Source organism: Python bivittatus, unplaced genomic scaffold, assembly GCF_059951505.1.
Source record: "Python bivittatus isolate LINGU-HERP-01145 unplaced genomic scaffold, Pbiv_v1 ctg000080_np1212, whole genome shotgun sequence".
NCBI classification, from domain to species: domain Eukaryota; kingdom Metazoa; phylum Chordata; class Lepidosauria; order Squamata; family Pythonidae; genus Python; species Python bivittatus.
In genome coordinates, this window is record NW_028277035.1 from 71,337,925 (window position 1) to 71,351,012 (window position 13,088).

The following is a 13,088-nucleotide window of genomic DNA, read 5'->3' on the forward strand; positions in this document are numbered from 1 at the left end:
TTACCATGAAAGGGAGCAACATGATAAATATGAATTTGTAGGAATTGATTCTCTTATTTTTCCCTTTGAAGTTCATTGTATATACTGTATTTTGTATTTATCAAGATTACATCTTACAGATTCATGCTGACTTGACCATTTTGTGTATATAGAAAGGTTTAAAAATCATACTCTGTGTGCTTTAAAATGCTTGTGTACCTGTATTTACTCCTTGCCATCCCACAGAAAATGGTGTCCTTGCTTGAATAACATATGTTGTAATGGGACTGCGATTATCTGCTCCTGGCCTCCAAGAAACCTGAGCTGTAGTGTCTGTTATCTCATCAATTGTCACAGCTTCAGGTGGACCCGGTGGACCTGTTATGAAACATTCAAAATAAACAAAAATATGTTTTGGTTCCCCTCAATGAGACATACATAGCATATAATAGCCTGCAGAAGTAGTCCACATTTAAGATGAAGACGTTGCAAGACTTTCCTGTTCAGTTCTAAGGTAAAAAAAAAAAAGATATTATGAAAATATGTTCTGGGTAGAAGGAACTGCAGGAGATCCAGATGCAAATTATATTGTCCAAAGTAGCCCAATGATTTCAGTGTTTGATCTACATTGCCTACTTCTACAGAGTTTTCAGTGTCCATGATGGTGATGTAAACTATAACAGACTTGAAATGTTTGGGATATTTTGGGCATTACCTTTTTGATTTGGATCAATTGAAGTTCTTGGTATAAAGTATGAACTTCTGTTACAAAAGTTTTTTTGTCTTCTAAGTTTTTTCTGACATAATTAAACTTTAAATACAGTCACTAAAGTTGCGTACTTATTTTTAGCAGATGAGACATAAATATTATTATTTTTGCCCATATAAAAGTCCTTTAGATCAATAGCTGCTTTTAGAGCTCACCTTTTCAAAAGATTATATAAGAAAACTTTAAAAAAATGAAAAAGAACATTTGCAATGGTGAAAAATGCAAAATGTTTAAATTCCTAATTTTTTTCTAATCTGGAACTAGAATGTTATCAAAAGGAAGTTAATGAATGCTATAGTCTTTCAATGCAATCTTAATTCACATTCATACAGAAGCAAGTCCTTAAAGGTTCAGTGGTATATCTTTTCAGATGAGTGTGCATTACACTGAATCACTTATCCTGTGTAATCTTTGCATGTCTTCTTGGAAATGGATAGTTTCAATGACATCCTTACATTATTCTTTAGATGTTCCTTCTTTACAAGTGTTTGAAAAAGGTAACTAGAAAAAACTCTTGTATATCTTTATGCAACATTGCAGTGAGCTTATAAATAGTTACTATTTGGGGAGAGGCAAAATGTTTTCATGAGTTATTTCACAATATCAAGTTTTCTTCGATGAAAGAGATGATGTGAATACTCTCTTATCTGACCTGGGTACCTTGCTGCTGACCATTAGCACTGGATTTTTTGATAGGAGGTGAACTGTTGCCAAACTGGCAATATCATTAGAGCATCAAATCTGAGCAGTGAGGGCAAAGAAATCTATTCACTGAGGATTTCCCCAGTTCTGGAACATTCTCATTCCAGATATTCACCCACATCCAATAGAATGCCTTTGTTAGTAGAAGACTTTATTAGGAAAAATATTTACTGACTGAGGATCAGCATATAGGAATCAGTAAGAGCCTTCAGTGTATGTATCTCTGTCTCTTATCTCTTCTCTTATCTCATGTTTGCCAATTACCCTCCCTACAGTAACATAGTTGGGAATCATATTGGTTACATCAAACCATACCCCTGAAGAATGATGTGAGTTTATTAGCCCAATAATTGTACTTCTGTGCATATGGAGGCTTCATCCCATTCCCCTCTATTTGGTACCTTGTTTTTGTTTTTTTACATTCCTTTTCCCCATATCCCACATTCTGGAGGTCTTCCATTCCTCAGGAAATAGATGGGAAATCTCTGTTTTAAGGGTGAAATCATAGTGATGACTGAGAATTGAAGTCACAATTTTAGCTGCTCTTTTCAAAATGATATTGAAAATGAAACTTTAAAAATAAAGTAGATTTAACATTTAAATAGATTAAGTCAATCTTTTTTATTTATTTATTTTATACTACAGGCTATACTGTCAGGAACTTTGACATACAGTATTAAATAAGTCTTAACAATACAGCTTGAACTGTACATACATATTCCATAAATCAGTTATTAACAGGCATGCAATTTCTCAAGGCTCTCTAATGATTCTTGCTGTTAGTATAAACACAATTTTCTATGTAATATATTTGCTTTTTAAACACATATTTTGGCAGTGCTATCCTGAAACTTTCTTCCAGTTAAGCCATTAAATTAATAGATTTTGCTTGCTAAATATATTTGTTGGACCACTGATTGCAAAAGACATATTATTTAATTTAATTTCAGTAATAACATTGCAAATGTCTAAATGTCACCTTAGGCTGCACTTACTCAAAAGTAAACCCTTTGAATATAGTAGGACTGACTCTTTAAGTAAGCAAGCACAGAATTATAATTATAGTAAGTTTTTAGTCATGGTAGTTTTTTCCCCATAATAGTTCTTTCTATTGATCATTAAAGGTGTGTGTGTGTGTGTATAGTATATCGTAGTACATAATCCTATAATCTTCCACCATGCTGCTTTTAAAATGGCTTATAATCTTTAAGAAGATTCACCAGCTGTGAAAGTGAATAGTTTCAGTGTTCTTGCCGGAAGCACCCAACACAGTCTTTCCCAGAGCAGATTCCATAGTAACACATCAAATGTAAAATATAAAAATACAATTAAATGGGATTTGTGATGAAGGCTGTAATTTTTTTTTCAAATTGATTTGTGATTAATCAGAAAGCTTATGCTTAACTAAGCAACTTAGCTTCTAGTAAGGTGCTGCAGATCCTTTTGTCTTTCAAATCATCTGCAAGTTTATTTTATCAAATATGATGGTGCAGATAAGTTAGTACACTTAAACGGAATGTCATTTACATTGACTAGCAAGTTTCCGACTAAGTCAGACTTTAACTCATTTGTTTGATTAAGTGAATGTATGTTTTTCATCATGACTGAACAGCAGGAATGGAAGGGAAAGCTTGGGTGGTGTTTCCTTCTATCCACTAGATGGTGCAGTGTGGCTAGAAAATGTAGCATTAAAAAATCTGCAACAGTGCACTCCAGATGCAAGAATAAAGTAATTCACTGTGTTCGTGGCTCCCTGTAATGTATTTTCTTCTAAAAGACTCCTAATAAAATGTAAGATTATTCCCTCCAAAATGATGTATATACTTAAGAACTTCAAGTATTACACATTTTAAATATTTAGCAGCCTAATTTCTGAGTATTTAAACTGTTCATCGAACCTTAAATGGAGCATGCATTTACTAGAGCTACAATATATCTCAATCCCATGAGAAGGCTGCTGATAAACCGCTGCTGCCTTTTTAAATGGACAATGAACACGCTTTCCATTCTCCCACCTCCCAACTACTCTTGAATAGCTAGAATAGAGTAGGAAGTCTTTCATTTTGCTTTTCAAGGGAAAAAAATATATAAAAAATATACTGAATTAAACCAAAAGCATTATACAAGATGTAGGACTGATGTATATAATTTCAGCTGCCATGGCAAAATGTGAGTAAAGTCTGATCAGGGTATTTGATTGACACAATTTTATTTATTGCATTTGATTAGTATCAGTCATTTTATTCAAGAGCTGTTTATTCAACAGGCCCACATTTCTATTTTGTCAAAACCTAGACTAGCTTTGCTTCTGTTGAGAAGGGGCAACACAGTCCCTGGAGTCTCATACTTAAGAACTGCCTCCTTCCATATGAGGTGGCCTGCCCGTTGCAACCAACAATGGATGCTCCATTATCTGTTGTCTCAAATATTGTGGATGGGATGATAAAAGATGGCTTCTCAACAGTGGCTCCTATACTACAGGATATCCTCCTAAAAGAAATTCTGTTAGCTCCTTCATTTCATTTCATTTCTTAAATTTATAGGGCCCCCTGAATCTGGCAGCCTACAGTATTAAAACAATACAATACAGACAAAAGAACAGGCATCTGGGGGAAAAAAAACCCTACCAATCTCTAAGAAAAAATCATTTAACATACAAGGGGCCTACCACAAGGCCTGGGGGAACAGCTAGGTTTTAAGGGCTTTTTTAAAGAAGGTTGGGGTGAGGGCCAAACAAAACTCTGAGAGATGTTGTTCCAATGGATGGGCACTGCAACACAGAAGGCCCAATTCTAGGTTCCATCAGATGACATTGTTTAACGGATGGGACCTCTTGCATGTCAATTCTCCCTGATTGTATTGGATGGACAGATAGACGGTTCCTCAGATAGCCAGTCCCTGAGCAATGAAAAATGTGGCTTTTTACATAAGCCTTTGGACTACAGTATAGAAATACTGCATTATTGATTTTTCCCTTTGCCCCTTCTATGGTTCAGTTTTTGTTTTTCACTGCAGCTGACAGGGTTCAGTTTCTTTTATTACAATGTTTTACATGATCAAGTGGTTACATAATCGACAAATGTGCAGCCATTCCTAAGCACAGTGATGCTAAAATGAAGAATTGCGTGTTGTGATGTCACGCAAGCTCTGCCCTTCCGTACTTGTGTTGCAGTGTCTTGTGCAAGTGCAGAGGGACAGAGTTTGCATTGCAGTGTTGTGGCACGTGTTTTACTACTTGTCCTCCTTGCCCTCTCCACGGATGCTTGATACTGTGAGGTCAGACTATCCAGAAAAGAGGCATTTGATATAAAGAACACTGCAAAAGTACTCTTCACTTTACTTGTTTCAGCTTCCCCCAAAATATCCAAGCCCACATTAACCTTGCACCAGGAAAATAATAAATTGCCGCTAGATTAATGTATTGCTTTTAGAGTAAAAATCTATCTGACTAATGTTGCCTCTTAGCTGTACTGGTCAAGTCAGCAAATAAATTACCTGCATGAGTCAAACACAGTAATCAGGGTCTGCCCTGTGGTGACTGCATCAGTGATATAGTCAACATATGGCACTAAGGTCAGTGATTTGGGGTCACGCTGATTTTTTTTAAGAGCCATCATTTGCATTTTGTAGCAGCCGTATATTTACTAAGCAATGCTTAAAAGGTGGAGAACAACAGAGCAAAGCTGCTCTGCCACAGTAACGTGACTACAGTACTTGGTACTTGGTCACAGTAACATGACTGAGAGGTCACCAGAAATCTTATGCAGATAGTGTGAGATGAAAAGAATAAAAGAAAGGGCAAAAGGCTACAAGCAAATTATTGCTGCCAAAGCAATTGAAGCATGCATGCCAGTTTCCTTACCGGGCTACAGTCAGCCTCCTATGCACATTGCATGTCATAAAAACAAAAAATAACCCTCTCCCTCCCCACGTATCAAAGTGGAGTCAATTCATGCCTTGAGCAATATTTTAGTTTTTTTACCCAACTATAATAATTATTAGCATATGTTAAATAAATAATAAATTTCTCTCTTGTACAGGCAATCTGTGGTGTTTTTTGGATTACTAGTTGAAGTGACAAAAACCTTTCAAGCTGTGTTTTATGTTATTATTTGCAGTAGTTTTGCAACAACAGCAACAAAATTCAAATACCTCTTACAATCAGGTCTGCAGCAGCTGATAGTTTGTCCACACTTGTTTGCACCATGCAGATGTATTTTCCAGCATGATTCAGCTGGATGCTTCTGATCATCAAATCACCAGCTGAATCCTGCTGATAAAGTAGGGGAAAACATTACAATTAGTTTATAATGAGCTCTGAATATCATTATCCCATGAAGGCCACTTGGCTAATGGATTTCTTTTATATGAGCTGATGGAAATGCAAGCCATGACCTATTTAAACCACCTGGAGTCTACTGAGGAAGTGGTGGTCTACAAATAAAAAATTAAATCAATTAAAATAAATAATGTAAAATGCGCGAACTTCCTCAAAATCAAGACAGGAAAGTACAGCTCCCTGTAAAGGACACCAGAATTTCAGGTCAGTCAAGTAGTTTACCATAAATATGGTATCACTCGCTGCCAAAAAAGGGTCAGGCTTTTTTTGTTTTGCCCAAATGTTGAATTTGCAACTTTCATCGGTATTTGGACGTTTCTTTTCTGCTTATCTTTATCTGTTAAGTCAATCCTAACCCCAAAGATGAGACCATAACAGCTACTTGATTTTCTTATTGAACCAGAAACATGGCTAGAAGTCTGGCAGTGGCAGATAACTGCAGCAGAGGCAAAGTAAAAATAGAGCCAGACTTTGTAGACAATATTTATTGTAAGGCTGTGGGTAAGTTTGTATACCCTAAAATGGGTTTTCTAACTTTTTCAGGCCACAAAACCTATTTCCTTAAAAAAAAAAAAAAAATCCTAGAAGCCCTGCTACCTGCCTCTGAGACACACAAAGAGCAATGAGTCATCATGGGCACAAACATCCCTGGGGGCTGGGGCTTCTGAATGTCAACTGACATGCCCCAACCTTTCTGCTGTATTGTAAAGAAATTACTATGATGCCCCTCAAATGGACTTTTTTTTTTCTCGTCCATAGTCTTTCACAGAATCCCATCCAGTTCTTGCAAAACCCTAGGGTTCCATGGAACACCGTTTGAAAAACTCTGCCCTAAAGACAAGGTGATGAACAGGAAACCTTTTTGCACAGCTGTACATTCCTGCATAGGAGCAACCAGTACAGATTTCTGTTCCTACTTTCTCTTCAAAGAACAGCTTCCCATCTCTCACTTTGGACTTTGGTGAAGCTTTCCTAGATATTGCTGTTCTATAAAAAGAAACTGGCAGTCTCTCCCTGAGATTTCAGTATTTGCTTTGTAATAATACTTTTTTTTTTTAAAACAAAATGACAATTAATTCTGCAGCACGTTGACAAATGCTGAAGGAATAACTACCCATTTCTTTCCCCATGAATGCACAGTTTTACATTTATTACATTTTATTAGTGGTCTGCTACTTCTGGAAAACAGAATATTCTGAGAAATAAGTATTAGGATCATGTAATCAAGAAGCTAAATTCATAACATAGACATTAGAGAAGTGAAATATTTTATTACTGAAGTTATAAACTGCTATGGTTTGAGAGCATAAGTGTGAACACACTTAGGGCTAAGAATTGACAAGACAGACAATACAAACTCTCTCTGTTTCTATAAATATGTCAGCATACTGTCCAACTCTTTATTTCTCAACACGCATGATGAAATCTGAGACAATTACTAATAATAATACTTACCCCTCCAACTCTTTCAAAGTGATCCCCATCTTTTTCAAAGTCTATCAGATGTCCATTAAATGACCAAGTAAACACAATATCTAGTGGATGATCATGAGATACCTGGCAAGGCAGAAGAATGCTTTCGCCAGCAGTGACATCCATGCTGGTAGGTGCCACCACAAATCGTGTTGGATCTGTGAATAATAATATCAAAGAATAACTTATCAGATTTTAAAAAAATATAGATTAAAAGGCCTAAATAATACTTTATATGACATTCAGTCAGCATAATAATTTTTTAAAGCCAGTTTAACATGGGTGTCTTAACTAACATATATAAAATTTTTATATACTTAAATTTTAATAATTTCAGAAGTAATTTCATTATTGTATTTTCCATACTGATAACACAAATGAGGAGTACCTAAGCTAGTAGTCTGGAGAGGATAGAAGTAACTTTTCATTATTTCTGATATTAGAATCATAATAATGTCATGTTGTTAAAAAGCAAGGATATCAAGGAAGTATAAATTCACCCACACATTCACATAAACACACATACACACACACATATATATGAATACACACAATCACATGCACACACACTAGACTACCTGAGGGTAAATCAAACTAATAAGAATCAAATACATCCAATAAAAGAATATCTTCCAAGGTACTGGTGTTCAGTTATTATTGTGAAAAGACTTCATGTGTACAACTGTACCCATATTACTTTTCTTGTGAGCCCTAAAAGAGAGGTCTGTAATACAAAGACACTGATGGCCAAGTAATGATGATGGGAGCACTTGGGTTGAGTCCTGTCCATCTGTGCATATTTGGAAGATATATTTCTGAAGTCTGGATAACAGTAGACTATGATTCTATTTGGTGATTAGCGGAGTAAGAACTTCTTAATAGTGAAATCTTTCACAAGTTACTTATATGATTATTTTGTTTTCACAGTACAAACAAAATAATGGTGCAGAAAGTTGAGCCAAGGCAATATTATATAAATTCCATCTGTGTCTAAGGGCTGATCTGCATGACCAGGTTGAAAGTCTAACTATTTTTTGAGGGCAGTCATTCTCTACTCAACCCTAGCACACCAGAAAGGTAAGCTCTGCCTGTCTTTTCCTACTACACATAAAAAAGTAGCACTTTAAGACTTGTGCCAGGAAAAGTGGTACTGTCTGGTTCATCTTTTGTACTTTATTTTATTGTAGACAAACACCTTCAGTCTAATGGGCAACTGTGAACTGGAAGGAACACTCCTCTAGTCACAGGTCACTGCCCTTTATTGCCATTAGTCACAGACCTATGGGCTGTCTGTCTACTTCTGAAGGGAACTTGACCAGTTAACCTATTTTTCTCACTTTCACTTCACTGGAAAAGTTTTGCTGATGTTGTCGTTTCTTACAAGTTTACTGATGCAAGGATGAAACCTGGACTGACTTACCTTCCTCCCCTCCCCTCCCCCCTCCCCTCCCCTTGCTTTCCCATAACAGGTGGGGGGGGGCTAAAGAACAGGGGAATCTGCCAATCAGACAGGACATGAGGCCATCACCATGGCCAAAGAGGAATAAGGGGGTGAAATTTAGAAATGAGGTACTTACGCCAGCTTTATTTCTAGCTGGATTTTGGACAGGATTCAAGCAGCTTAAAGTGGAAGTATGGAAAAGCTCTAAGACTTCATTTATCATTAATTATTAATGAATTAAATGAAATGTTGGGGAAAAGTGTGAAATGCTGATTAGCAAGTTGTGCTACTAAATGACAGCTCTATGTTAAGTTGCCTTCTCTTTAATTTTGATCCAACTTACCTGATGTCATAAGTTTACTAGTCTTCCCATCCCCACCAGCAACAGCTGCAAAGCATGGTGTGCTTACAATGGAACATCTGGGTCTCCACCCACCTTCCCCAAATCACATTTCTTTTGTACTTGAATTTCTTGTGCTATTAACCTCTTCTAAGATGGGCAACTATTTTCCATACAGATGAATGCTGTTCTTTTGATCATTCCCATTGTCTGAAATGCCCATTTCTAACAGGTTTTAATTTAATTGCCATCTCAGCAATGTTCATGTTCATATTTGCACAGCGTGTGTGATTTCTGATAAGTTAAGAACTCTTCTGTCTAGGTCTAGGGAGTTGGGGCATCAGAACAATTTCCCCTTAATAAGCTATGTCTTAATCAGGACTAAAAACTGATAATAGCCAATTTGATAAACTTTATAGTACTTATAAATGAGCAGTGCAAACAAGAAAAATGTCAGTAAGGATTCTTGATTATCAGGTCCTCATTCAAGCTGAGGGAAATGTAAGGGCAAGTCTTCTGATGAATTCCAAGTGACAACAGTCTTTGAATGTTTTACTATATTGCTTGGAGCAAATATATTAAATGTAGAATTCCTTAGATTCTCCTGAATCACAAAAAAAGCAACATTTAGCTATCTAACATGATTTAATAAGGCATGTTTAATAAAATATAACAGAGGAGAAGCTTATTTAATGAACTGGAAAAACTCAAATGACTTAAGCTGGACATCCAAAAGAAGTAGCTCAGAATTCAATTCAGTTTAAGAGTTTATCCACGACATGGCTGATCCAGATGTTGGTCCATTATTGCAAATCTCAGCCCTTGTCCTTTCAACCATTTCTAACTTTTTCCTAGTTAATATTAGCCACCCTTTCTTAATTAAAGAAAAAAATCAGTATTACTCCAGCTGGCACCCTTTAGGTACTCCCAGAACTCTGCTTTTTTTGTATTTGCTTCTGTTCCTCAAAATTAAACTAAAAAAAAAACCCCTTTTGAATTAAAATATTGCTTTAAAATGTTTACTACAAATGGTTGATGTGCTTATACATTTCCAATGAGATTGTGTGTGTCCTTATATAATAACTCCTGGGGTTTCTGTGATGTTGGGGAAGAGAGGAACTTTTTGGCAAATGAGCAAATGAGTCATCATGATTCAGTTGTTTCAGTGTTTTCATAGGCATTATGTGAGCCATTCTTAAAATTGGTGTTTCCAATATATTAAAACTTGAGAACTGCCCTTAGGCTGAGCCATACTATTTTTTGGGACACAATACTGCATGTTTTCATCTTTTTGGAGGAAGGAGATACAATATGAAGATCTACTGCTTTTGCAACTAATTCTGATATTCGCATATACAGTTAAGTTTTTAGTTTGTTTCTAAATCACAAGCTTTTTTCCCATTGTATTTATTGAGTTGCATTCACTTTCAATCTTCTTATTTAAGTTTCCACAATGTGTCTTAAGACAACTCACTTATTTCTGTTGCTGATTGCAACAGTTCTAACTCAGGTGTCCTATACATGGTTTTCTGGCAGTACAAGTATATTTTCCTTTCCTTTTCATTATTTGTAACATGTAAAATATTTAAACCATTCCTTCTTTGAAAAATTGGTGCTGTCTTGCTCTGATTGCATTTTTGTTTTGATTTATTCCCTAGAGTTTGCTGCCTAGATGATATAATTTTTCTCCCAATCCCAGAAATTTGTCTCTGTTTCAGTCAATCATATTTTCTCTCACAAAGTCTACATAAGTAAATGGCTAGTCTTGCCTAGCTATCACTTTGTCAAACTTTGATCTTTGCTCAAGCTTACATATTCATCTTCTCTTGTCTTCAACACTATATATTTTCACACTAGATATTCAAGAATGTGAAGTCTGTACAATGCTCATTTTTATGATAATATTGTCTGATTTTTTTTCTTTTTAAATCTTCAAACCCTTCAGATTTGATTAGAAAAATGACACCCTAATTCAAATGAATTTTAGTTTTACATAATTAAATGTTAGTCTTTAACATTTAGTAGTATGTCAAGTAGTATAAGTATGTCAGAAAGATATATTAGAAAGTATAAGTTAATCCTATCTAGATTGTTCTGGGTGCATATGAAAATAGACATGTAAAGGTGAGTGATAGTTACACATTATGCTCCAGTGAGCAGTGTTACACTGAAGGATCAGGGATGAGCTGTTCAATGTTCTGAATGAATGAAATCTAGAAGAAAAAAATTAGGTGACAGGAATGGATGGGTAGAACTGAGATTAGAAAGTACAGGGCCATTTGGAGACATAAGAATGAATGAGAATTATTATACTTTGGTGAGTGTGTAGTTAGAAAAATATCTGCTTGTTTTGCATATGTAGTTTAAACATAAGTCTACTCATGTACTCATGTCAAAAAAGAATGAATCGAAACCATAATGGATTTGAGTGTTTGATGAAATATTTATAGAATTAGTGTATAACTATGAGAAATTCTGAAGGAGGGACATAGTATTATTTGATAATGTCAAGGGTACATTTGGGGAAAAATGGACATGGAAGGAAAGGAAAGAAGTAAAAGACACTAGGATGAAAGTAGAATTACTCCAGGAATTCTTGATGAAAAAGTGTTAGAAAATTGATCTCCCAATTGATTGGACAGAAAGTGGATATATAGAAGAAATGGAAGTTGCATGAAATGGAGCGAAAATAATTGTGCAAGATTGCATCAGAAGCATATGGAGTTATGCTAATGCAAAGTATAAAACAGTTTGCTTGGTGGAGTGATGAAGTTAAGAGGCTTGAATGAGAAAAATGTGTATAGGAGAATGATAGCTGCAAAAACTGAAGATGAGAGAAAGATACTGTATAATGTGTGTGCAGGAGAAAAGATAGCTGGAAAAAAATAAGTCAAGAAGTAAGGGATTGTGAAGATTAAAAAGGGAGAGGAAATACAGAGCCATTTTGAGGGTAATAAAATATTGTTTTGGAAATGGATGAAAAGAGCTAAACAAGCCAGCTTCAACAGAGTGAATGGAATGAAAAATAAAAGTGATGAAATTATTTGGAATGAAACTGAAGTGAGGGCATGCTAGTATTAGTAATTTGTTTTGAATGAGAATGATAGTGATATGTCAAAGAGTGGAATTGAAATGAATGCTATGAATGCTAGAATCTAAGAAGAATTTAGAAAAAGAAAGTAAAATGATGTGAAAGTGTTGACTCACACTTTGAGCAAATATGAAGCTGAAGGTTGGTTGTGAATACAGTAAGAGTAGTATATGATGAAAGTAAAGCATGCATGAGAATAAATGGGATACTTTCTTGAAATAGGGGAAAATAGCCCTGTAATATGTACTTCTGCCCAATTTGTTACATGGAAGTAAGAGTTGGATATGTCAGGAGAAACATAAAAATAAGTTGAATGTAATGACACCAGGCTACTTAAGTGTGTGTTGTAGGAGAAAGAAAGAGTGATGAACAAATGTGGACTAAATATACAAAAGTGAATTAACCGTGCAACAAAAATATGTTGAGGTGGCTTGGTCATATGGGAGAATGAATGAAGGTCAAATTGTAAAACAAGTGCATGAAGGAAGAGTGAATAAGTTGAGAGGAAGGGGAAGGGGAAAATTATGGTTGGATAAAATTGTTGAGACCCTTGGAGAGAATGAATCAGAAGTTGAAAACATGCAAGATGTGAAGCTTTTGTTTTTTAAAGTATGAATTTGGTGGAATAAAAATGGACGAAGGATATAGAAGGAGAGAGAGGTATAGAGGGGTACAGAGAATGAAGTTGATGTAAATTAGATTTAGTTATGTTTCCTCTTCTTTCCTTGCCTCATGTCTTTAACTTCTTTTGATTATTAATTCATACTTCTTTTCTACACTTTGCATAATGTTGTTACCCTGAAAGGAAATAAAATGATGGGCATGTATATATGTATGCTTGTTTTCTGTGTTTCTGCATATATCTAAATTAATTCATCTGGCAAATGTGTTAAACACGATCTGTGCACCCCCTAAAGTTATATGGACTTGATAGAATTTGGTCCTAATGGGGGA

The 13,088-nt window shown here is 35.4% G+C and overlaps 1 protein-coding gene across 2 annotated transcripts in view; it reads right to left on the reverse strand.

Annotated features, from left to right (window-relative positions):
* Positions 1-13,088, reverse strand: part of LOC103056103 (contactin-4) — a 247,391-nt gene that overhangs the window by 19,910 nt on the left and 214,393 nt on the right. The window contains exons 10-13 of one of the 2 annotated variants that reach the window (XM_088134332.1): positions 7,245-7,420; positions 5,603-5,723; positions 1,852-1,935; positions 199-357 (exon numbers count right to left, since the gene is read on the reverse strand). In XM_088134332.1, coding sequence (XP_087990458.1) covers positions 199-357; positions 1,852-1,935; positions 5,603-5,723; positions 7,245-7,420 — 540 coding nt within the window. The remainder of the gene's footprint in view (positions 1-198; positions 358-1,851; positions 1,936-5,602; positions 5,724-7,244; positions 7,421-13,088) is intronic. The other variant, XM_088134333.1, reaches the window with a different exon arrangement.